Genomic DNA, 27,157 nt, shown 5'->3' with positions numbered 1-27,157 from the left:
ACAAGGCAACCTACCTGTGTCTGCAGCATAACTCTGCGGTTTTGCAGAGACCTTACTAGGTCAAAACACTAACACTGGCAAACACCACAAAATGAAGCCCCCACCCTCTTATGCCCCTTTTTCCAACTATTCTGCCTTCCTCAAAATAGCATGTTTTACCTGCCTCACCACCCAGGTCTTCAATTTTATTAGCACAGCTGCCTTCACTCCTAACCAGAGGGCAGGATAAGCCTGCAGTTACTGTACACTAAACAGAAACACGTGTGACTCTCTCTTTTTCATATACATCCATATATATACATATATTAGTTATTATTTCTTTACTTCAGAACACTAAGTCCCATGTTTTGCAAAGGAAAATAAATCCCTGTCATTACATTCTCTTCCCACACCCCCCACGTGGCCTTGACAGACAAGCACAGACAGTGCAGCAAATATTTCTCTTCACTTTATTTTAAAGAAAAGGAGAGAGGGGGAGAGGGAATTCTTGTGGCATTCCAGAGGTCCCTGGACACTCATTCCAAATGCCAGAGTTGGGCCCTGGGTGAGTTTCTGTCTAAAGGAGAACCTGGGTTTCTAGGCAGCCATCCAAACTCAACACAGACACTTTTTTTCTTTCTCAATCAGTTAAAAAAATTAAGACCTAAAGAGAAGGGGAGGTAAAGAAAAAAATAAGGAGAGAATGAAGAGAGAGCAGTGGAGGAGAAGGAGAGGCAACTAAGGCAGCAGAAATTGAGTGCAACAGGAAGAATCCAAGTCCTCCATTTTTATTGCCAATTTGGAGTTTTATTGCCAAGAAATAGAGTTGTAACCATGCAAGGCAAAGGACAGCTTGCATCCTGGCCATGAACAAATGGTGAGGGGAATCAGGCCACCTTTCTCTCCTTGGTGACAGCTCCCACCAGGGTAGAGGAGGCTGGTTCTGGAGGGGGTTCTCACCATGATTTGTCCACGTTGACTCTGGCCATCCTTTTCCCTGACACACAATGACTGCTCTGGCACACCAGTCCTGGAGGTATCCAGCTCTGGCTTCCTTCTTCATTCCCATTACAGCTTTGCCTATCCAATAGCATGCCCAGATCTACTGTAGCTCAATCTAACTAGCACCTTGGTCATCACAGGAGATACGCTGTACTGATGGAGAACTGGGGAGGTTCCCTTAAGACAATTATTGACTCCTACTGACCTCAGCCCAAGGGAGGCCACAATATCACTCACTTCTGTCAACTTGCACTTCATGGCATTATTCAACACTGAACTTACAAAGTAAATTAATTGCTGAGAGTACCGCAATTCCTTACCTCACTCAGCTTAGCCCAGTTGAAGGATTTCAGTGGGTGTGAAGGCTGTGGGATAGATTTCTTCTTCAGGCTGCTACCACTGCTGCTGAAGGTGGTTGTTGAAGGAGGTGGCATCCCCATGCTGTAGAAAGGTGGTGCTCCTGGTGGGGGAGGAGGTCCTCCTGGAGGAGGTGGTGGAGCAGGAGGAGGTGGACAGCTGGAGAAAGGCAGAGGAGGTGGCAGTGGTGGCAAATTCTCAGACATGTGAGAAGAGGACAAAGCTAATGGGCCCCCTGGAGGGGGAGGAGGTGGGGGTGGGAAGGAAATGCTGCCCCCTTGCTGGAAAATAAAAAACACAGAAAAAGAAAGCAAACAGTTTAAAAGGTGCAATAACTCCATGTTGCCAGCTGATGTGATTTTATTACGAGTCTCAAAATACTTGATGTTTTCTTTAAATCCTCCTGCACTCAAAGCCATGCAATAAAGGGAGGAATCTCAGCTTTCATTTAAGAGAAAGTTTCAAGCCCTTGAAGCTGTGGAGAAGAGCTTGAAAAAAAGGAACCATAAACGGCTCAGAAAAACAGAAAGCTAGTAAAAGAAGCCAAAATGTATTATTTTCTCCTTATGTACGAAAAAAGAGAAAAGTTCAATCGTATGAACTTTTGAACTCCTGGGTTTTAAACCTTTGGGTTTGAAATACTGAATACCTGTCACCAGGCCCCACTAATGCAAAGTGGAAAAGGGAAGGAGGGAATCAATCTGTTTTCTGCAGCATCTAACTTCTAAGGGCCCAGTCCTGGCGAGTTGAGGCTTAGGCACACTGCCAGGACAGAAGGAGCACCAAGCAGTAGGGAACAGCAGCAAATGTCAGTTCTGCAGAGCTGCAAGGTAGTACAGATGCTCTTAAAGGAAATCCTGTTTCTTCACTAAATTTACTTTTGTATCTGGGAGACTTCTCTCTATTCCACTGAAATAGCAATGAGGGCCACCCTATTCAGTAGTGAAAATTACAGTTGGAGGAGGACACGTGTGGCTCAGCAGCTCCTGTAGGAAAGTGGCCGAGGAGAACGAAAGGAACAGTCCATGTATTATCCATTCGATACTACCAGCTGAAGGGCTTTGGTCTCAACCAAAAGCAGAGCAGCTTCTACGTATTCATCTTTGTAGCTGGCTAGACAGGCCCTCTCTGTACTGACCACAAAAAGTTTTTCACTCATAATGTGCTTTTGTTCATCATTCACTAGTTAGCAGGCTTTAAACAAAGATGGGAAGAGTCCCAGTCTCATACCGAGAACTCATTAAGTTGAGCCACCAGGTCATTCATCTGGTCTCGGGTCTGGCGCAGCTCCAAGGATTCCTTCTGCAGCTTGTCCTTCATTTTGTTCAGTGTCTTCATCATTTCATCTTTCTCCTGGGTCTTTGTCTCACATTCCCGCTCCTTCTTCTCTAGCCTGCTCATCAGCTCGGCATGATCTGGGGGGAACAGGTAAGTGGGGCTGATGAAATAAAGCTCATGAACAGACCCCAGATAGATGCAGGTTACACTGAAATAAAACTGACAAATCTGTCAGTTCAATTTGGGATGTATAATGAGAGTGGGGAAAAAAAAAACAAACACTAGTCTGACTGTCTTGACAGTGATCTTCAGTGATCAAGACAGCAATTCTCAAGTTTCAGTTAGACTGTAAAACCACTTTACGTGAGGACTGAAGGAAGCCCCATCTTATGAAACACAGAAACAGATCACCATGAGACAAACTGTACTGGAGGGAACAAGGCAAGGTTTATCCATGAAAGTAAAAGTTGTGCCCAGCTCTGCTGCCCACTGCTTTGTGACTGCATCAGGATCAGTCTTGCTTCCTCTTTCCCACTCACCTTTCCGAAACTTCTCTGCCTGGTCCCTCCATTGCTTGACTTCATTTTCATTCACCAGCCTGAAAGATGAAATCAAATTATTCAAAACTTGTTCTGAGCTACCCAGGCTGAAATGCAAGTGGCCATTACATGTAGTGATGAGCAGAAGGCAACGTGGTGAATTTATGTATTTATACAGGATCATATCAGGGGTCAGTCTGGTTCCAGTTCCTGATTCTTACTGTAGCCAAAAGCTAATCTAAATGTGTTGGCTTGTTGCTCAAAGTCCTGAAAGGGGATAAAGGAATGCTTCAGCTAAAAATCCTGGTATGTTCCTGTCTTCAGGTAATTCTCTCCAAGTGCCAAGTCTACTTATTTTGAAAGAGAAGTCATCACTAAAATAATAATATCTGCTGTGGGTTACAAACTACCCCATCCTTAATAAGAGACCAGATAGCCATCTTTTTTTTCTACTTTCTGTGGTTTTATTTTTCATTTCTTACAAAGAAGGAGGATACTTTTCTGTTGGATAATATATCAGTAACAAGGCAATGCTCATATCTCATACTGGCACAGCTATTTCCTATTACTGACAGAAAATATGCAGGGCATGCTGGGGATTGATTAGATATACAGAATGTGGAGTAGCTGTGAAAGTAGAATGGGAAGACCAGACACAAGGTCTAAAATGAAGTCTGATATCCAAACAGACAGAAAGAGAACATCAGCAGTGTATTTTTCCATGATGAGAAATCAGTTTTGATTTTTGGCTTGTGTCTGTAACAGGAGGGGTTGTAAGATTTTTAGTACAGGAGAATTTGGTTTCATATGAGGCTTATGTTCTATAAAATGCTCTTTTCAGCGGATAATTCAGAAGGGTAATGGGCCATGAATTACCTGCAGAGGCAGATGGATGGAATGAAGAGTCCAAAAGTTTGGCTAAAAAAGGACTGAGAACAGGGAAGCTGAGATAAGAGCCAGCTCATGTAGCTAGACTTCTCAAATGATGCATCCTAAGGGAAAAAATAATGGTAGTGCCCTCAGCCAAGTCTGTGAGTGAAAGCATGCGACATTTCATGAAGAGGTAAAAGGTTTTGTGTGCTAAGTGGGGGCTGCTTTCCACTATTTGAAACCTTTCTAAACTATGTGCTCATTAGTGAGGAATGAGATCTAAGTAGAGATGACCACTTTTTTTTTGGAATATTAATGAAAGCTTTCATCAACATTCTAAATGAAAAAATGCACATGAGGAAGCCTAGTTGTAATATCATGGGTATTTTTTATACTCTTCTAACCAGAAATTAGAAGCCAAAGGCAAGCACTTTGGTAGAAAATACTGTCTGGTTAAGATGCCATTAGAAGAAATCTGTTTAGAAGACTAACAAGACAAGGAGAAGCTGTGAGTTAAAATAAGAAAGTCCTCAGATACATTTTATTTTCTAAGCACCTGCATACTTATACAGCTGCATATAGAAATAAACAATAAAAATGCTGCTTACATTTTAATGATATTTTTGACATTGAAATTTTCCAATGGAGCTACATCTGGATCATCTCCTCGTTCATCCTGAAGAACTATTTGTTGGAGTATTCTGTCCAATAGCTGCCACTGCTGGAAGTTTCCTCCATTCCTCTTATCTGTGCGGAAAGAGACCAACCTATAAGAACTTCCATTTCCATGCCAAAGTGCACAGACTTGCCAACAGACTGGCATTCCCTCCTTTCCACCCCTCAATCCTGTATATAGTGCATTATAGAACACAAAGCTTAACCATGAAGTGTTGCTACCAGATTTTTTACAAACATCTGGCATATTGGAACAGCATTTAACAGGCACAGGCAACTCTGCTTCTGATATGCACATACAGGCTGTGCAAACTTTTTGGCAGATTAGCTCTAACTTGCACTTCAAATGCCTATGGAAGTGATTTTTTTTGGTATCTAGGTAACATCATAACCAGGCACTGTAAAAAAAGTCAAATGTTCTATCTCCATGTTCAGCTAACTGCAGGTCAGTGAAAATCAGCTGGTTTGAAAAAGTCATACAAACATGACCAAAAAGTGTGGAGAGAAAGAAAAGAAATTGAACCAAAGGAACTGATCCCACGGATATCAAACAGAAGAGACAGAGCAACATAAAGTTCATCTCACTCCCTAAGTTACATAAGCTAGACCTTTAGATTCTTTAAAACGGCTCTGGTAAAATCCTCTCCTGGCCTAGCAGGATTTAGCTGATCTGCCACCAAAAATCCAGGTCAATACCTAAAGCTCAAGTACTGTCTTAAAGAGCAATATCAAGGAGACGACTGGGACAAACAACCACTTGAATTTGTGCATGGCACTGCTTGAATTAAAGAAGTGCCTGAAATCACACCACATTACTTTCTGAAAAAGCACAATACAGAACATCTCCCTCATGTTCCCTTCTTGGTTTGACTGCTCAAGTATGGTTGAAAGTAGTGAAGACCGGCACCTGATACCTAACACGATCAAGGCACACAGTTCTTTAGCGATCTTGCTATGCCTTTGCTCAGCTGCTACACCCTGGAAGTGTAACTGAATCATTTTGCTACAGTCACTTCTCTTGAAAACAAATGCCAATGTTATTTTTCATTTTGAGTTCAGGAGCTCTCCACTGATGCAATGCCATGAGATCGCAGCTTGAAGACTTACTGTGGAATTTCCCAGTGACAGAACAGCTTTCAGTACTGTATTGTTTCACCCGAAAAATTCCTCAGTGCATTTTGTTAACATTCAAAATGGTATCTATTTCTGGGAATTCCCTAATCTAAAGCACAACGGCTCTTTCTTTTTTAAAACTTCTAATTTAAAATCATTAAAAGCTCTGCCAGTGACTAATTGGAATGCCTCAGCTACTTAATTTTATTTGGAAGAGCAAAGAGGTCAAGCTGCAACTATAAGTATTGCAACAAAAATCTGCAGGATGGAGTCAGTGTAAGATACCAAGTCCTTTAGCCACTACCAAGTTCTGAATGGAAGACAAATGCAGTGTGTGCCCTGGTATCTGTGACCCTGTACCTACACCAAGCCTTCACCCAGTTCTTCAATACCCTTTGCTCTAGAAAACTGGGGTGTACTCACATGGCATCTGCAAGCAGTGCTGGAGGATGGATAACAAATAGGGATAGGCATCTGTGTGCTTCAGTCTCTTCTTGATCAACTCAAACATCTGAGAGGCACTTTTTGTATCAATGTGGATCTGAAGTGAGAAGAGGAAGGGAAAGAACAAGTAAGAGAAAAAACATGCACAGTGAAAGCCTGACTAACTGTGAAAGATCTCATCAATACAGAGACAGGCAAATTTCCAGCAACTGGTCCTCTGCAGAGTCTCCTTTAATGTCCAGTTGCAAGTTGCAGCGAGGAGCAGGCACATGGGTCTTTATTGCCATCCGCAATCCAGTATGGAAAAGATCCCCAAAGTAAAGGGCTAGAAAGGGGGAAGGCATGCAAAGCCATCAAGAGCTGCTTTGGAGCAACCCAAACATTTGGGTCCTAGAAAGTCACAGCACAAGGGAAAAAAGAAATTGCGGCTAAGGAGGAAAGGGCTAGTTGTTCTATATCAGGGTGGGGCAAGAGCTGGTCATGAAGAAAGGGGAAACTATAACTATTCTGGATCCTCCAGCCTGTTACTGTTGCTGTCCTTGTTTCATGCTTATCTTTAAAATCCACACAAACCAAAATACTGATTCTCTCCACAGGCTCTGAGGTGACAGTCTTCAGGACAGTTTCCTGTACTCTAGGTAAAGGTATCAGAGAAGAGCCCAAGCACCACCCATAGTCCTGTAAAAAGTATGTCTGAAACTAGAATGCATCTGGATCATCAGGACTGAGAACACGAGAGCAAAGTTGAGAACCTCCTCTACTCCTGAACCTTCAGCCAAACAAAAGAAAGAAGTATTTATCAAAGATACTTGGCAGAAGCCCTATCTGTGATAATTTTTTCCAGTGTTCACAATCGCAAACACCCTAGGTGTTAAATGAGAGACAGTGAAAACAAGAGCATCTGCTACTCTCAGCGCCAAAGTGAACCACTGTTTTCAGGGAACACAGAGGCAAGTTGCACTAGCATCCAAAGTGGATGTTCAGCTTTGGCAAGTTCAGGTACCCCAGAGACAAACTTACCAGGTCAAACCTCTTGGCAAGTTCCAGGTCATCTTCATTTCTGACCATCTCAAAGAAATCTAAGTGCCTAAGAGAAAACAGAAAAACAAAGCAAACAAAACCTGCCCATGTTCATGGCATAATTCAGATTTAAACTAAACGTGTCATAGAATCATAGAATCATTTTGGTTGGAAGAGACCCTCAGGATCATCAAGTCCAACCATAACCTAACATAACTCTAGCACTAAACCATGTCCCTAAGAACCTTATCTAAACACCTTTTAATACCTCCAGGGAGGAGTCCCTGGGCAGCCTGTTCCAATGCCTGACAACCCCTTCTGTGAAGAACTGTTTCCTAATAGCCAACCTAAACCTCCCCTGGTGCAACCTGTGGCCATTTCCTCTTGTTGTATCACTTGCTACTTGGAAGAAGAGACCAACACCATCCATGCTACAACCTCCTCTCAGGCAGTTGTAGACAGCGATAAGGTCTTCTCTCAGCCTCCTTTTCTCCAGGCTAAACAGCCCCAGTTCCCTCAACTGCTCCTCATCAGACTTGTGCTCCAGGCTCCTCACCAGCTTCGTCTCCCTCCTCTTCACTCTCGCTAGTATTTCAATGTCCTTCTTATGATGAGTGTCACTACAGAAGCAGCAACATCTTGTTTCCAGCTAGAACTGGGAAACTGGCAAGCTTTTTTTATATGAAGTGCTCAGACAGGTATGGAAGGCAACTCATGTGAGTCAGTGACAGGTCAAAAGGAATGTCTGGCTGAGGTATGCATGATCTTTAATCCTTGTCACTGTGTTGAGGTAAGGCTGCTAAATATAAATATAAAATAGGAAAGGAATATTCCACTTGTAGTGAATAAAATACCTGCAGTGATAATAGATTTCTAAAAAGTCCATGCCATACTTGCTAACCAGATATTGGACCATTAACAAGTTGTTTCTTTTACATAGCAGAACAGGGATGCATTTGGTGGATTAGTTACACAGCAGAGCTCACAGCTGTCTTTACATTTGCCTATCAATGAGCACAGTGCATGTCTCTGTGAGGCTCTGGAGGACCTGGTGAAAGGCACATTTGATCATGGCATCTGGACTCCCCTCACATGGAGATGACAGCACAGCAGATGATGCGGAGAAAGGCTGTGGCACATCCCCTTGTATAGACCTGGCATGTAGTCTGCGTAATCCAGGCATCCAGGAATCTCTCAAACTTCTCTTATCAGTCTCATAAATGTAACTTGTAAGATACAAAGGCGCCCCTAAGCCCCTCCTAAACTACTAGTTACTGACCAAAGGAATGGGGATTGCCTACAGGACAGATTCTCTTCTTGGTTATAATGTTCTAGATCAAAAGGAACATTACTGGTTCCAGCTCTGCAGCAAACTGTAGACACATACAGCTAGACGCAATTTTTCCCTGTGACATTAATATGTAGGTGTACACCTCCACCTGCTTGAAGATGTGAGGCCACTCTTTAAAACAGGTAGCTGGTGCTAACCTGGTGCTTATGCAGAATCTCAGGCACATTATATTTCCCCCCAGAGACAGCTCTGTTGCCCTACAGTAGCTGCTGATAGTGAGTGTTTGAGAAAACAGTACCTTGACAGCTGCAGGCAAAGGCTTGATCCATAGATTTTTCACCATGTGCTTTGGTAAATTTGGCACTTCTATCTAGGAAATCCCAGATGGCAGATACCTACATAGAAGGGGCTTGGAGTGGCAGACAATAAGGGATAGCAGCACATCAGCAGGTCGATGCCTCTCCACAAATCTTAATGTGGTCACAGGAGAAGGTAGACTCCCACAGCTGCTGCTCTTACAACTTAACATGTTTAATTTTCTCAAGCAAACGGATTTTACTGGGCTCCTCATTGGTTCATCAGTCTTTTAGGTTTGTGAAGTGTCTTAGCCAAATTGTTCAGATTATTTACTCCAAGTTTATTTCAGCATGTGGCTTTGTGAAGGGTTTAATTTAAGGTCATTAGCTGCTTCAATTACTGTGGAAAAACATGGAATTACTGGAGGAGAACGTATTTATTATCCATATAACTTTTAACACAGTAATTTGAAGGTGCCACTCAGTGTTACATTTTGTGCAGTAACAGGGCCGTCTGAAGATGCTCCTCATTCTTGTCTCTTGCCCCTTTGGCATCTCTACCCCTTTGCCCACCACAGGTGCCTCTTCTCTCATAGTTGTGTCACAGCCAGTGTTTGGGAGGGTGTAGTACAAGCTAGATCACAAAAAAGACTGAGCTTAAAGAAAAACCTTGGAAACTTGGAACCTTTGATGTTTGACCACACATACTCAGTGTCAGTGAAGTCAATGAACTATTGGCTTCCCTCCCTCCCTTCTACCAGGACAGCCTTTTGTTCCAGTTTTGCAACAATAGAGAAGAATTAGATTAGAACACTTTTTTTTTTTCTTTTTTCTTTTCTTCATTTTGATTGCCATCCCCAGCTTAGAAGAAAAGCAAGTCAGGAACTCCTTGCCACAGACACTGCCAATTTAGTATGTATGATTCCTACGTAATACACTGATTTTAATTTTAAGGATAAATCTCTGTTTTGTCTTTAAACAGAGTCAGTTTTAGGAAGACACAGAGACAGCTTAGTGCTTAAATCTGAAACACAAAAGGAGAAGAGCTTCTAAGAACACTTTATGTTGATCAATAACTGTTCTCAGAAAACATGTCTTACCTGTCCAGTGTGGCATTCTCATGTTCTCTTAGCTTGTCAATGACAGGTTGAATTCCCAGCATTAGAAACTCATATCGTAGGTGTAATCGGAACTCCAAATTGTCCTTAAAAAGTGGGGGGAAACTAAGTTACTAGGGTCCAAAAGCTTTTAATCACATTTAAAAATTACTTAAAATTACCCCTGACCCCTTAAAACCTCTTCTTCCCTTTTAATATAATATATCCTGACACTAAATTCACAAGATGATTAACTCCAATAAAGTAAAAAAAAGAAAAATAAAATAAAATTAATGTCTTCACCTCTGTTTCAATTAAAAATACAGTCCTCATTTGCCTACAATGCATTCTGCATGACCAGTAAGAAAGACAGCGCACTCCATGTTGTTCCATAAAGAACAAGTTATTAGTGTTTGTTCCATTAGAGGTGCACCTCCTGCTTACAGATGAACAGTACTGCAGTCTTTCTCACAGTTTTTTATGTTTATTTATCATAAAATCACCACATACTCTGGCAAACTTGACACCTCTTCAGTGGGATGTTACAAGAGTGCCACAGATAGAGACAAATACATTGCCAGACAAAGCTCTTAGAAGCTTGTTGTCGGTTGTGGTTTAACCAAAAAAAAAAAAGAAAAGCCAAAGTAACAAAAGTAACACTTTTAATAAAATAAAAGCAGTTTAAAGTATCCTCCAGACTCAAAAGAAAGTCCTGTTAATGAAATAAAAACAAAAAACTGTCTTTTCTGAAATGCTTCCCTTCGACATTTTGAAATTAAAACGTTTTGAGTTTGGCTTTGAGTCAAACATTTCTGAAGGTAAACCAAAACGTTTTTAAAGGGCTGAAATCAAGAGGTAAATGCTTTGCAGTTCTTTAAAACAAACAAGCAAACAAACAAAACCACACACCACCAATCAAAAAAACCCCAAACCTCAAAGCAATCACTCCAGTGCAAGTAGTCTGTACTATATTAGAAGAGGCTGGGAATGAAATAGTACAGAAGGCATTGTAAGACTGATACTAACAAGCACTATTTTCCACAACCTATATCCACTCAATTATATGAGATCTGTGACTTAATCTACCAGCCATTTCCAAGGTAAATTAGTTCAAGCACAACGTTTTAGAAGGAATTTCCAGGGCAGTGACTCACCTCACCAGCGCCCGCATTCAGAACAGCATTAATAAAGGACATGATGGCTGTTTTGAGATTTACTTCATCTCGGTATCGCCCCATGCTTCGGTCTAGCTCGTTCAACAATGTCTGAAGCAGAAGAGCAGGATGGATTAGAGAATATAAACTAATTCTTGCAACATTTTTAATACTGTTCACGGGATGTGCACACAGTCTTATTTTGATTTGCCATATATTTGCTTAAAGAAATATTTTTTTTCAGACAAGGTTGTTAGTGATTTTGGGCATTCCACAATAAACAAATGAAGAATAGTGGTAGGAACATGACAGGGAGTTTACACACACAGAAAAATAATATCAGCATCATCATCCCTTCTACTCACATCACTCAAGTAACTTCCATTGTTTTGTATCACATCAGGAAAGATTGCACTTATGTATACAGGGGAGAGAATTCTGAAGAGAAGCTGTCTTTTGAGGAATTAAACCTTATATTATTCCTTCCTTACACTTCCTTCACTTACAACCATTTCACATGATGCAGATAATTACCTATCTCTTGCTAAGCTCCTTTTAGGGATTTGCATGTAACAGGAATATCCCCTGTGCATACAGCTGCAGAGCTCAAAGTTGAATTACACAGCTCCACTGGAAGTGCAGTTAGACTACAGTTTCCTTGTGACAGAATCATAGACTGGTTTAGGATGGAAGTGACCTTTAAAGACCACGTAGTCCATCCCCTCTGCAATGGGCAGGAACATCTTTCGTCTAGATCAGGTTGCTCAAAGCCCCATCCAGCCTGGATCCTCATAGTAAAATAAATAAATAAATAAATAAATAAATAAATAAATAAATAAATAAATAAATAAATAAATAAATAATCTTCATTTTATCCCATCTGAAGAATCTACCCTGTTTAGATTTAAAACCATTACCCCTTGTTCTGTCAGTACAGGCCCTGGTAAAACGTCTTTCTTCATCTTATAAGCTCCCTTCATATCTTGAACGGCTGCTATAAGGTTTCCCCAAGGGACCATATGTCTCCCTGTTAACCAAATAGCAGGGATATTTACCACTTGAGAATATTTAGCACAGAAATACTTTTGTTCTAATCTCTACATACATATAGATATGTCACCATAATCTTGTGAATGTCAGGAAACGAAGAAAAAAGACTAGATGAATAATGTTGGTAGCCTGTGCCTTATAAGGTCTATTTGGGATTAATTCAACTTGAATATTTACCAATGAAGTTACATGTAGAAACTGATTAGCCAGGAAAGCAACTCTATTTTTAGCTTTATGCTGATGACCACAGAACTTCTCTTAAGGATCTTCTTTGATCAATTCATAATTCCAAGGATGATTTGCTTTATCGGAAGGCTAACAAATTCCACTTGAGACCCGCTAGTTCGACTCTAGGTATCTCACTCCAGCATCAATAATAAATGCTCCACACTCATATATTTGTTTTGCTGATGCACTAGAAAAGACAAAATCCTTTTCACTGTTCTCAAGATGTTTTGGCCATAAAGGGAGAATGAAGACAAAAATAACTTTTTAGTGTTTAGCTCAGCAGATCCATCTAAATATTTTGAAGCTACAATGCTGAGTAGGGAAGCTCATTTTCCTTTAGTCAGTCTTCTGTCCCTGGCTACTGAAAGTGTTCATTCATAGCAAAATCTTTCCTGTGTGAGTCATCAGTTTCACAGGTCTATCTTGTTTCCTGTAGAAAACAGACATTACCCCAGAAATATGCCTTGAGAAGCAGAGGGAATATCCTCCTGTGCATTCCCCAGGGGAAAAAAATACCCTCCTAGCTTCTTTCAAAGCCTGGGCTTATTTTTGTGTACAAGTCTTCTGATTTCACACATACTGCTACTGTCAGGAGTTCTTATATCTGAGCATAGTATGTCCACTATCAAGCAAGCTTGATTTCATAAACTCCTTTTTCTTGCATCTCCTAAATAGCCCATCTGGCACTTGCAAATGTCCCTACTCCTGGCATTTGAACTTCCACCACGTCTGTGATTTCCTGGTAGCTATATTATGGTCAAATATCAACCCTATCTCATTTTTTTTAGAAATGGAAATGAGTCTTATATAAAAATGTATGAAATGACCTACTGAGTCAGACTGATGGTCAGTCCAGTCTAGCATGCTTTCTTTGACAACGATAATAGAAGGCTATTTAAAAGGTCTTTAAATTCACCAACAAACCCAGCTCTTCAACTTAACAAAAAACCAGAAATGAAATGAGAGAATTTAGTTCTGTTACTGTCAGATTAGACATGGAAATCCAAAGCTTATTTGTCTTCTTGGAATAATTTAAGTAGCCATTACTACAGAAGCATCAAAGCCAAGGATGGTTTTGCTGGTTTTCTTCAGAGACCTCATTCCTACTATATATCCTCATAGAGTTTAAGGATATGCTAAACTCTATGCAACAACACATCCAATACAGCATCCAGACAGGTTGAAGGGTGTTAACAACAGTTTTCTATCCCTCATTTCAGAGGGCTGGACTAGGAGCAGAATGTAGTGGGCACCAAGCCAAAATCAGGGCAAGAAAAACAAAAACTCCGGGCTGCACTCCGCTAACTAAAGAGCAGCACATCTCCATGTGATTGTTCAGCTCTAGAAGGAAACATTATAAGTTCATGCAATTCATAAAGATCAGAGTATACACCCACACACTGTGGTCAAACTCCAGTATCTCTAACACTTTGCGAATGGCTGCGGTTCAAGTCTTCACTTGAACATTTCCTGTGAAAAAGATTTCACCACACCTCTTGGCAGTCAGCTCTGTGGCCCAATTGATCTTCTGGTTGTAAAGATTTTTCCTGCTATTAAAGCAAAACTTTTTTTGCTTAATCCCATTATTCCTCATCACTGACATCCAGCAGTGTTTCATTCAATCTACAGCAAACCTCAAAAGGCTTTGGAAGAGCCCTGAAGGGAAGAAACAAATCAAGATCAAGTGGGAATACAGGATTTCAATTTGTTCCTTTTTTTTTTTTTTTTTTTTTTTTTTTTAATTTGTTCTTCTGCTACAATTCCAAATTGATCAGATTTCTTGCTACAGATTATGGCCTGGATTGACGGTGGATTGACATAAACCAGGGAAGGAGGCTCTGGAAGGAATGTTCCTAACCTCCACCTTTTCAACTGATTATATCAAGCTTCCTTTATTCCTTCACATCAAGATTCAAAATTTCTAGCAGCATCAAGGAGGAAAACAACATTGTTCTGACCAAAGCAACCCAGTTTATATTTTAATCAGCAGGTGAAATCAGCTCCTTTCAGAGAGTATCTAACACCTGCATTCTCTGAAGACTAAAAGGAAAATTCTCCCCACAGGGGTCCTCAGTTGGGTGGGTGTTTCTGACAGCAAACTAGGCTGGAAGGGCACTGGAACATCCTGACATACTTTTCTAGGCCAGCACAACATTGTGACTTTGCAATATTAGTTTGACTCAAAATACAGCTTGTTAAAATGTCATAACACAATGCATTCACTCCACCAGAGAAATGAGGGGAAGCAACAAGCACAACAATAATCAGAGAGGCAACAACTTCAGGAAGAGTAAGATTGTGCCCCTTCCACAAAGGAAACCAGTCATAAATAGGATAATGCAGACATGAATGACACTGAAATCAGAGACTCTTCTTCCTCAGTTTTCATAGAATTTTAGAAACCTCCATCTTCATACGAAAAGTGCCTAAGAAATTCAAAATAAAGCAATGTTTTCAGGGTCACATAGTGAGCCAGTTGCAAAATTACACTAGTACCAATTTTGAATACATCGGATAGAAAGGAATCCCAGTAAAGCCACCAAGGGCTCATTCTCCTTATTCCACATTTATGCTTTGAGGGCTTTTTGTCTGGCTTTCCAATGTTTGCTTTCATCTCTCTTCTTTAAGGGGCAGAGTAGAATTTGCAGACAAAGAAGCATATTTCAATCAAAAACTGGATGAAGAAAAGACAAGAGGTTTTCTAGATTGCCTCAGGAAGGAGATGGAAGGCATGCCTTTATATTATTGTGGCATTTGGGTAAAGATGGAATATTACTCTGAAGAGGACAGTTTTCAAGCAATATCTTAAAAGAGGAACTGCAGATGGCCTATTGGACATTGAAGGGAGAATTTTTGCAGGCAGAAGGGCAGCATGAAAGAAGGGTCAGATATTAAACCCGGCAAAGGGATCAGCTCAGGCAGGAAGCCGCGGGACGTGAGAAAATAGGAAGAGCCACAATACAGGTTCAGATACAACGTACAGTAGAGAAACTTGGTGCAAGTACTAAGACAAAGATGATCCCAACACACCTGTGAACACACTGAGCAGTGTAGATATAGGGTGAATTTGTAGTACTAAAAGACATTCAAATGAAGACTGAAGTCTCAACAAAGAGTAAGTTCTGGAGATTCTTATGTAGCTTTAAAGTGACTCCTCTCTGAAGTTAAATATTAGATTGATAATTGCTCTCAGTAGATGAAGTGCTGGCAGTTTAGAAAGAAGCAATATTTTACATTAGAGTTTCCACTCAGAGCAAAATTTTGTTAAGCTAAGGAGATAGCCCTTCATATTCATAAAAGTTCTATCTATATTTTCCATTAACTCCGATTAAAATGAAACAAAACAAACAATGACAACAACAAACCACAAAACAACAACAAACCACATCAAAAACAAGAACATATTTCCAAAATATTTCAGTGCAGTTTGATTAGTGGTTAACAGCTGGTATGACCTGGTGCAATTTAGTTAAATTAATTTGGATTACAAGTGCTTATATCGCTCAGGAATCTCACTGTAATTTGGATTTTGACTTCAAATACACTAGCATGAAACTGTAAGTTTCCTGTTAAAATAATAGGAGTTATAGCAGGACAGAGCCAATGCAAATTTAGTAAGAACCATATCTTAAGTTACAGCTTTCCTTTTCTACTAATTCATCAGTAGCTGGGTCCTCTGACTACAATGACCAGCCATAACTTCTGACATTCAATGAAATAGGTCATGTTTTATGTTACTGTGGTAAATACATGTTCTCTACATCACTCCACCATGCCAGAGCATGTGTAAATTGGAAATAATCAGTGTTCAATCTAAAACTGTCAGCAGAAGGTTATGTTTGAGCTCAAGTTTTAGACGGTTGCCAGTAAATAATTCTGAATCTCTTTTTTGCCTTCTTACAGAAAGGAATGGAAGCAGAACCATGCACCCCGATTTTTTATTGATCACTATGATATTCCTCTGCCAGAAGGCAAAAACCAAAGCAAAATAAATAAATTAAAAAGAAAAAATATGTTGGGGAAAAATACGTCTGGAACAGTGTTTCTTACATTTACCTCCCAGTTCCTCAAAGTACATAGTGCTGATCACCACAGATGATATGGGGAGAGTGGGACACAGATTTACTGCAATTTGCAAGAGGAGAAATAAATCCAAACACATAATATAAACAAAGCACCAGCTTTCATAGATGAAGAAGGATAAATTGACAGCGAGGTGGCTGAAAGGGGTGAAGAATATTATCAGCCACTCTTGTCAGGAAGGCAACTTAAGGAAGAGCAACAATTGCACTGATGTTGTCAGAGGCCAGCATTACTTGTAAACTATTTATTGGACGTTCCAATAAAAGCAAGTTCAGTACAGTTTCCAGAAAACTCTACACTTTTTACTTCACAGGAACCAAGACTGATTTCCAGAACTGAGAATATGAAATTATTCTCCTCTTAGGTATTCTGTCTCTAATTTGGCCATTGTATTACAGAGCTAGATCTTGAGAAAGCCTGAGCAGCACCTTTACAGTTTCCTGCTTTCCTTCTCACCCCACCCGCCCATGCCCCGCATTAGAATCAGTCTGCAGCAATGAACCATAGAGCCAAAAGAATAAATTCCCAACTCTGCACATTCAAAGTGTGTTTCTCCTATTCCTACAGTTTAGTTCATTTTTTTGTTACTTTTCACAGAAAGAATTCTCATTCCTTGGTTCTTCCAGATCCCCAGTTGTAGGGGATCATTTTAAACATAAGTGATTAGTTGTGACCAGTCAAATCAACCTAAAGCTGCAAGCTCTAAACTGTTTGTACACATACACTGAGTGATGCTGCTACTTGCTCAAGCTACAGGAAACACAGCCCCAAAAGAGTTCAGTTTGAAACCTGAAGGATCTCTTCAGTTATTCGCAAAGTCTAGGTTACAAAGATTACACTTGGGATTAGGATAAAGAAAAAAAAGGCCTTTGCTGGCTTTCATTGTATGCTAGATCTTTGAAGTTTACAGCAAAGGTATAGGATAAGCGTTGTCAGCTCATCCTTTTCTTGAAATGGCCTCCCCATAGACAAGCTACAGTGGATGCTTCTCTTGATAATAAACTGCAAGGCTCTTCTGAGAAACAGGTGTGGGAGGGTAACAGATGAAGAGATATTACACTGTCTTAACTGACAAGTGCTAGAGTATAAGACTTCCACTAAATGTAAGGAAGACCATGACCATATTTGTTTCGTCAGCATTTTAAAAAACCCTAGCTTCTCTGTTAGAAGAAAATGAGTGAAGATGGATGAGGAATGTCTTTGGAAGAATCCTTACCTCCTCAAAATTAAACTTAAACTATTACTTTGTGTAGCGGAAGATCACATTCCAGCATCTAGACACAAGTGCTAGAAATTGTAAAAAAGAAGGCATCCCTTCTGCTAAATCATTTTGGGTTTGGGGTGGGGGTATTTTGTTTTGTTTAAGAAATAAAAAGGGGGGAGTATCCATATATCTTTCATTTTTTCCCCAAAGGAAAAGCATTTTGCCAAAAGCAAGCATTTATGCAAAGTACTCTTTCACAAATATGAGTTAGTAAGGATCTGCAAATCATTACACTACATTCCTCAAAAGCTCACAAGACCCGTGCTACCACACTTTGCCCAGCAATGACTTATCTCAGTTATTCAGAAAATTTTAAACCAATTAAAAAAAAAAAGGAGAGAGATTGAGAACCCAAACAGGAGACACTGAGAAAACTCAGCATCTATATCCCATATGGGCTTATTAAGCAGAATCACTTGGTCAAGTAAGGATAAGTTGACACAGACTCACAAGTGCTGTCAAGGCTGTGAGATTCCACTGCATTTTGCAGAGCACCTAAGGTTACTCCCACCTGTCTCCAAGGTATACAAGAATGTCAAATTAATTCAGGAAGGATTCTCTATTTCAGCTAATTACTAGAGAGCAAGCTGGATGGGGCAGTGCACACAGAGAGGTGGACTTGTCAGTGTGACATATAGGTTAATACCAACCCAAGACCTCCTCCATCTCAGTCTCAGGTCTGAGTCCTTGAATCCCATAGTGCATTCAGTCCTGAAAACAAACATTGGCAGCTACTATTCATAAGCACAGAGCCGTTTCCCCATTCACTTTTACAGTCATTCCTCACTGTAGCCCAAAATCAACTGATGCATTAGCTGGGGAGGAGGCAGGAAATAAGGGCTGACAGAAACCAGGATCCAGAGCCTGTTGACCCAACACCAACCTTATAATTTCACCTAGTGACAAATAGTAAATGGCTGAGGTTAGTCCAAAGTTTTGGAGCTACAGCTTCAAACACAGCAACAGATTCTGTTGTATCTTTTTGTGAAGGTGCTCAGTTCACTGGGAAGAGGAACACTGTAATAGTAGTCAGCAGTATCCACAATAAAAGCCTGTCAATGACCTACTGACCTACCTCAAGGTCTCTGAGATTGAGTTTCCCTTCTGTGTTCTGAATGGGAGATATGTGAGTCAGCAATTGCTGAGCATTACCGATTCACAAGTTGATTGCTAAGTGGCAACTGAAGTGCTTCCACTGTCCATTATTTAATCCACAACTCTTTTATTACTAAATTAATAGCTTTAAAATCAGGAGAGAGGCTCCTGGAATTCTGTGACTTTGGTTTCCAGGGTAGAACAAATGATTACCACCCCAGAAATGCCATCAGGTTAGAGTATGAGAAGATTAACAGCTTTCATTTAACATAGAAACCCCCCATTTTAAGGTAAAATATAGGAGATTTTAAACTAACATTAATGATAAGAAATCAAGTCTTGAAAAAAAAAATACATATATGCTGATAATCCATTTGAGGAAGTGCCCTTCCTAAAACAAAATGAGAAATATTGCCTTTTTACTACTGAGCAAGTTTGCAATACATGTAAAAATCACTCCCTGCAGAGATTCATCATGCTGGGTATTTCTGGCGAAGTATCCTCCTTGTACCTGGAATCTTGTCCTTTCTGCAGCATAGACTTGGTAGTGAAGCATCGCTTGCAAGACTTTCTTGTGACCATCTGGTACCAAGCAGACAGCCCCTAGGATCTCCAGCACAGCAATCTTGGTCTTAATGTTCTCAGTCCGTAAACTCTGGGAGATGATGTTGATACTCTCTGGATGAGCCAGGACGTGAGCCCGTCCTTGGGAGTTGTTCATCAGTGCCTTGATACACCCTATAACGGATGTGTGTATACGGCTCTCTGAGGTGTCATAGTCCATGCTCTTCAGGAAGTTTAGCAAACAGCTCAGGCCATCCAGCTCAATAAACCTGGTCACAAACCTGGTGGAGGGAAAAAAAAAAAAGGCAGGTAGGAAAAATAAGAAAAGTATAGGAAAAATAAGAAAAGTAGACCAAATGCAAGTTATTCAAAAGATACTCTTCAATCCTGCATCCATAAAAGCTGGCTAGTTTCCAGCCTAACGTTCAGAGAATAATTCCCAGGTATTTAAGAAAAACAAAACAAACAAAAAAGAAAGGAAACAGACTAGTTAATAATGGTGTGGTACATAGTTTCAGGGTAATTATATTCTATCACCTGGTGACTGTTTGGTTGCTGTATTCTTTGTTGCAGCTACCACCAAACACCTGCTATGGTCCACCCTAATAGCTGCTGCATTTTCAGGGTTGAATTGCTACATCTTACATACATGCTAATGCACACAAGATACATACCCATCACCACACTTTTAATTATGAGTTTAGACTATCTTGAAAACCATTTCTAGACTTTGGTCAAACTTTTAGCCAATACTGCTTATAGGCTGCCACATCCAGGAGTGGATACACTGACAGGCAAACTCTTTAACACTGTATCTGTCAGCTCTACTGACTCCACACTCTGATCCTGTGATATATATATATATATATATATATATGAATATATAAAGTTAAAATTCAAAAGATACATGTTCTTCAGTAAAAGGCAAAGCTCCTATAATGGCCTTGGCTGCATTTTTGTTTGATTGTTTGGCTTTAGTTTGAAGAGGTATATTAAGGATTAGACAGGTCAGGTCCACTGTCAACCTGCAGTAGCAAAATGTACAGTAAAAACATAATAAATACAAGAAATACAGAATGAAACAGTTACCAAATGACACCAATGAAGACTGAATCTATAGTAGGACAAGTTTATTTTGACTACTGACATCACTAGACTTCTATTTGTACTGTATTCTATGATAAAATTTGCCTTTCTTCAGGTTAAGATTACAGAAACAGAGGATGAAAGCAATATAGGAGAAAGCCATTGGAAAAGTTTAAGGTTTTGTTGAAAACCAGGGTTAAAAAATCCAAATGGGTCAAATTAGACCATGCAGACAGCCTCCTAGACAAATCAATAGAAATTAGTGGAATTATATGTCAGTTTGAACCGAGCATTCTAGCAATCTTTCATTTAGAGTCCCCAGGCTTAAAAATGGGATTCAAAGATATTAAAAAGCGTGCAAATAATTTGTCTAGATCGCCTTGTTTACCTCCTGCCTCCTCTAACAGATTGTTAAGGCAGGTACTCTTTTTTAGAATATCTGAATGCAAAACCATGTGAATTACATCTGAATTTTCAGTCTACCAAAATGTATGCCAACAATAATACATCTACAACCATGCTCTAAACAGCATAATGTAGAAAGGTACCTTAAACAAATGAAAAGGTTGCTAACAATTGCCACCTGGATACTTCCTAACACGCTGTGTTTCTCTTTCATGTCCTTAAGTGAGATGCTGTTCCTAATATGCATCAGTAATCAATGCACCATACTGAAAGACTGAATTTCACTGGTCTCTGTTCATGTCTCTGCATCAACAAGACAAACCTGAGTCATACTTATGTATCCCCTGGATAATATGGACTTGACATATGTATGGTTTTCTGGTGGTTACACCCCACAGCACACAGGAATTTTCAGGGCCTACCTGAAAGTTATGCTGACTATGCTGATGTATTTGCCAACTTTCAGCTTGTTTGGGCCAGCAGTTTGACCAGAAACATGGCAAAGCCTGGTGCTTTCAACAAAGTTTCAGTCTGAGGTTTGGGTTTTGTTCAAAACTGAATTTCAAAGTGAATATCAGAGTAAGGGCAAGCACATACAGGAATATGTGCACACCGAAAATGAAAACAAGGTTTAGTTGAACCCTGCTAAGACATTCTGCCAAGTTTCACACATATCTGATTGCATGTTGCTCAGATGCATCATCTTGTCTACCCTAGCAAATCACAGGAGAAAAAGCCCCTCTGCCTCCAGGCCAAAGAGTGGGGTCAGCATTGTGCACCAGGAATTTGGTAAGTCGCTCAAGGCAGTTTGTTGTTTAAGCTGATTATAGAAAGATTAAAACTTAGTTCAGTCTTTGTAATGCATACAGCTGCTAGCATGCCAAAGAAGACTGAAGTAAGTGCATTCATGGCTAAATGAGTTGCTGCTAAGGATGTATTTGGAACCAAAATAAGCACAAAATCAACTTGTTACCAAACACTGTGATTCCAACAACGTCTGAGCTTTCTCTAACTGTGGGCCTAAAAAGCAGAGTTGCTCTTTGCATCTACTATGTAGAGACTAGCTTAAATTATCCTCCTCCTCACCTCCAAATTTCAGTTCTATGAATCTATCCTATATCTTAGCTAGTCCCTCTAACTTTTCAAGGAGAAAAAAAAAAAAAAAGGTAATATTTTGCTGTTCTTTTCAGTTCCAGGACTGAGGGAAGACTCAATATGGATACTTTTCTAAACATAGGGAGTTCTATTGACAAAAGAAATAATCCTGGAGATGCAGCTGAACAAAAGGTCCCTTAAACATACTTTTGGATGGAACACCTGGTCTTATGACAAGACATATGAGGCACTACAGCCTTCGTGTATTTTAGCTTGCTCTGATGACCACATGAAAAAAACGGTAAATGCACAAAAGTCACATTGTCCCAATTAAGTACAACCCCTTACTAAATACACTGGCAGAGCAATTTTTCTAGGATTGTTTGGATGAAGTCATTCCAAAAAGGAGGCATGCACACGAAAGTCTGCCGCGACCTTGATTAACGACATAATTTAAAACAATGTTGGGACTTTCCTGTTCTCTTCCTACTTCAGAGTGCAAACAGTAAGTTGCACTACTCAATAGGAAGCAAAATGAAGTACCTTCCCATTTCAGCTGACATCAGAAGCAGCAATCAAATTACGATTTTCACCTTTCTTTTCCAAAACACTTTCCAAAACACTCTGGAAAAGCCAGAAATCATGCAAGAAGAAGATAAAGAAATGGCAATAGCAGTTTCAGAGCCAACAGACAGTATGAGAATTTGCTCAGTGCAAGCATGTATGTCAGAAGATACGTGTGTAAATGTCTGTACGGGAGAGAAGAAGAAGTGGGAGTTTAGCTGATAGGCTGAAAGCCATAACACTCGCACTGTTTGCTGTTTGTGCATCTGCCTGTAAGCAGGGACGTGTGTGTATGCATAGGCAAACCCAACTTATACAAATAAAGTACCTTCTTCCTCAGAATATGCACGTGTGTGACTAACTGCCATCCTATACGTCCTGCGTGCTGCAAAATAAGGTCTTGTTCTAGACAAGAAGGTGTAAAGTCAAGCACATTTGCCAATGCATTCTGGCTAACACATTCAAAAACTGAAGTGTAAATAAAGCAGAGTGTGTTTTAATAGGTGCTAAACAAGCAAATTAAAGCCTAACCTCACCTCAGACTCTCACTTGACCAGTTTAGCACACTTTAAAAGGCAGGGTGCCTCTTAGCCTTTCAAGTTTTAGAGAGTGATGATCAGAATGAGTTAGCTAGCTCTAATAACAAACCTTTCATCCAAATACAGATGAGGCGCAGCCTAAGAGGTAATGACCCACTGATGGATTCCAAGTGTGAGGGGGGACAGCCTCACTGTGAGACTTGATCCAGCTCAGGAAAAACAAAAAGATCATATGCTGTGGGTGTGCAGAGAGCAGGATGTTCCCACCCTGTTAACAGCCAAGGCTACGCTTCCCTGCAGCATCAGTTTTTGAAACAGGGGGCACACATAATCCTGACAACTACTGAACTGCTGAAAAATTCAGCATAATAGGTTTTACTTGCTGGATGCATAAATGACCATCTCCAGTATGTACTTGAATGCAATATGGCTAAATCAAACAACAACAACAACAACAAAAAAAGAGGTAACTCTGAGTTAAAAAAAAAAAAAAAAACTACATAGAAAAGCAGGCAGTAAAGGGAATTAGTGATGCTTCAGACTAAAGGAGGTATTTTTATGGGTTTCCAAAATGTGATTTCTTTTTCCAATCACTTGTAAGTTTTTATTTTTGCTACACTTCTGAACCTCCATTTTCGGGCACTAAAATACCAGAAGTAAAGCTCTTCTCTCACTGCTTCTGTCCAACAGTTTGTCATCACACTTGCTTATAGTCATAAGTTCTTACAAACCTAAAAGAAAATGTGTTTCCTTACAAGATGCAGATGTAGGTTTTTCTTCTCTGAGGCTGGGGTTGTTCTTGCGTGCTGGAACATAACCTGGCCTTATTATTTCAGGGCAGCTCCTAAATATCAGAACAAAATACATTTGCACAAGTGGGGCCAACTAGCTGCCCAGGGATGCTTGTATCACCTTTTCTCTCCAAAGAGGAGATGAAGCTAAGTTTGGGTAAGGCTACTTCAGCTTTAGTTGCTGTCAGAACTGGTGGGTTGGAATAGAGGCATGGATTAGTACCATTTCTCTGCATTTTATTCTAGCAGAGACAGAGTTCTACAGCAAAATAAAACATGGAGCCAAGCATATGCATTTTTCTTCTTTTGATTCCTCTAGATCAGAGAATTCAAGCAGAGGAGTCTCTTGGTAAGCTGTCAGAGCCCCTGTGTACCCTACCATGACAAATGGATTCCAGACAGTCCATCCTGTATGAATTTTCTCATTTTTTTTCATATTTTCTTCAGAAGGCTGATGAACAGAAGTGGCAAGGAAAATAGGATTTGATGTCCAAATTAAAATAGAAAGACTAGTATTTTGAAGGTTTGGGTATAGTACTGCTTATGAGAGGGATTTGACGGAGCAGAGGGCCTCTCTACTGCAACCTTTCCATCAAGAAAAAATTGGCTTGTTGATCAGGCATTGGCATGCAGCCCATTTGGCAGCTAACGAATTGAGTCGCTGGAAATTAGTTGAGACATAGGACTTAACTCAAAATTTGGCTTGGCTTAACTATTGAAAAAAAAAAAAGCCCTATAACCATCGCCAGCGATTTAGAAGAGAACACTTTATAGCGCAGCTCGTAGATGCTTTTACTGAAGCTTGTTAGGGTTATTATAAACAGATGAAGCAACAGGCTGTTGTCAAGGGGATCCAGCAGAAGCAATATAGGTCTGAGCAGGAAAACCTTGCAGGGCTTTGAGCAAAAGACATTTCTGTTTCTTCTTCTCTTTTGACTTGCTCTCAACAAGGAGGCCAGGCTCTTCTATTCAAAATGACAGAGCAGAACAACCAATGGTCACCACCAAAGTGTTTCAGCTATACATAGCAAAGAGTCCTTGCTGCTGTGGCTACACTCAATGAAAGCTATCACTTTGACAGAGCATCAAACCTGCTCCACAACCATTTGACACAGTTGCTACATCAAGTCTCAACAACACAGCACTTTGGTTTAAAGTCCTTGTGAGCGCTGGGAGTTTGGCAGTTGTCTTAGCTTCCAGTTTAACATAAAGTCCAGCTGCATTTTGCTGTGTTCTCTGCTTTAGGATAGCAATAGACAGGATCAAACAGTCACTTATTCCCTTGGGTTAGGTCTCAATATAGGCCACTGTTTCTACATTTCCACGTTAAAACCTGTCACCCTACCCACAAGCTAAAGTTACCAAAGTCCGATTCTGATGAATCTTTATGCCTCAGAAGAACATCAGGATCTGTCTTTGTGTTCTCTTACAGCCCATCACAACAGTAGGCAAAACACTGAGGTTTAAGCTGATGTGCTCTACCTTGTGCTTGCTGTGAGGTGAGAAGCGGCACATACTCAACTTTTTAAACATAATGAAAGGGAGAAGCACAATCAGAACTTAGCTCTGCAAGAAGTCCCAGAAATATCTTCACCTCAAGTAAATATAACTGCAATATAAATTCTCTGATATAATTTTGGGGGCTGTTATTTATTTATTTATTCATTCATCCACTTATTTATTTATTTAATTGATTTGTTTGGTTAGGCTCTGCCCGCCCCCCCCCCCTGCAAAAACCCCCTTGTTTGATTAGGCATTATTGAAGTGCTCTTAAACTGTAATTTCAGCATAGTACAGATGCAAACACATTTGGCCTATTTTGGCCTATTTGGGGCCCAACACAAAGACAGTCAGAAGCTTTTTGACCGAGTGTTTCCTGAGATCAAATTAACTATAGTTGTTGTTTCTGCACAATGCTCTTATAAGTGTTAAATGGGAAAAGTTTCCATGCTAGTCAGTTGCTATTGTTCAGAGCTCTGTTCCCATAAAAGCAAAGGTGACTTTACTTTCGAAGACAGAGTACTCAATAAAGTCTCTTAATATTTCTGTACTCCACAGTTACACATAGAACAGGAAGAATGCCAAACCATGTGATGTCAGATGGATTAGCTGCTTTGTACCAAACAGTTCACATTACCAAAGATAAGGACAAGCTTGAATTCAAAGTTCAGACTAGAGGCTGAGATTCTGCCCAACATCAGTCAAATTACATGGGATGTTCAGGGGACTATAAAGTCTAAAATCTCATCTTCATAGTCATTAGCTGTGTTTGCACAGAGCTGTCATAGGTTTTCCACAGCAAACTGTGTCTTTCATTTTCCTGAAGCTATATGCCTCAGCATTAGTATGCCTCCCAACTAGCCAGGTTCAGACCAGGGACTGCAGGACTCTCTGTGGATTGTCTGAAATATCAGAGAGGCTTATGTGAGGTGAGACAATGAGGTTTCTGTCCTTGCCACTCTTTCCCATGTCACATCTGACCATAGGGAGGCAATGAATGGTGATGAAAGGCAAACAACATTACCTCATGGGCTGAGTCCGCAGAGCTGTCTTCAAGTCTTCAACTATTTTATTTTTCATTTCTGTTTCTTCTTCATCGAAAGCATAGAGAGTCTGCATCTGTTCAGAAAAGAAGATGACAATCAGGAAAGCTTGGGCTGCCTGGAAGCTAAGAGACAAGCTGGGAATGATGAAAAACAACTATTCCATCAACCCATGCAGGGGTGCCTGCCGACCTCTCACCAGGAAAGCAGTGCCTCAGCTACAAAACTGAATCCAGATGAAGCTGCTCATGTGGAATGGCAGCAGCATCGTGCTTTGCCACACCAGCTAAAATAGGGTTCTCAGATTACCCCCCAAAAATCATGCTTGCAAGTATGCCCTCAGAAAACTGTACCTAATTTGGAACAGTGATCTGCTGTGGTGATCTATGGATATGTGAGGCAAAGTGTGTAGGGAGATGTAATTTCTTTTATTAGACTGACATGGCTGGAGGGATTTGGGGCGAGGGGGAGGAATAAAAAAGAAAAGAAAAAAAAAAAGATGTATCAGGTTTCAAAGTACGAAAGCTTTTTCTTCAAGAGACTAAATAGCCTGCAAGTACCCTAAATTACAGTTTGTGTACATACAAGTTTAACTTTTCTCCCCACCCAAAGTATATCACCTGATTTAAGATACTGATTTTCTCTATATACTTTGTCCTTACTAATTAGGAACATTTACTGCAAAAAGCTGGAGTGTCATAAACTCCCTGTCCCTGTTTTTTAACAGCAGATGGA

General features: G+C 40.2%; 1 protein-coding gene across 10 annotated transcripts in view; it reads right to left on the bottom strand.

Moving 5' to 3' along the window:
• DAAM2 (dishevelled associated activator of morphogenesis 2) overlaps positions 1-27,157 on the bottom strand; it is a 232,962-nt gene that overhangs the window by 48,211 nt on the left and 157,594 nt on the right. For all 10 annotated transcript variants that reach the window (XM_065058141.1, XM_065058137.1, XM_065058138.1 and 7 more), the window contains 10 exons: positions 26,404-26,498; positions 19,347-19,680; positions 11,116-11,226; positions 9,965-10,068; positions 7,278-7,344; positions 6,237-6,354; positions 4,634-4,772; positions 3,156-3,214; positions 2,569-2,753; positions 1,302-1,619 (listed from right to left, as the gene is read on the bottom strand). In XM_065058141.1, coding sequence (XP_064914213.1) covers positions 1,302-1,619; positions 2,569-2,753; positions 3,156-3,214; positions 4,634-4,772; positions 6,237-6,354; positions 7,278-7,344; positions 9,965-10,068; positions 11,116-11,226; positions 19,347-19,680; positions 26,404-26,498 — 1,530 coding nt within the window. The remainder of the gene's footprint in view (positions 1-1,301; positions 1,620-2,568; positions 2,754-3,155; positions 3,215-4,633; positions 4,773-6,236; positions 6,355-7,277; positions 7,345-9,964; positions 10,069-11,115; positions 11,227-19,346; positions 19,681-26,403; positions 26,499-27,157) is intronic.

This window comes from Columba livia, chromosome 3 (assembly GCF_036013475.1).
Source record: "Columba livia isolate bColLiv1 breed racing homer chromosome 3, bColLiv1.pat.W.v2, whole genome shotgun sequence".
Classification (NCBI taxonomy): domain Eukaryota; kingdom Metazoa; phylum Chordata; class Aves; order Columbiformes; family Columbidae; genus Columba; species Columba livia.
This window is presented reverse-complemented; position numbering and strand designations above follow the sequence as displayed.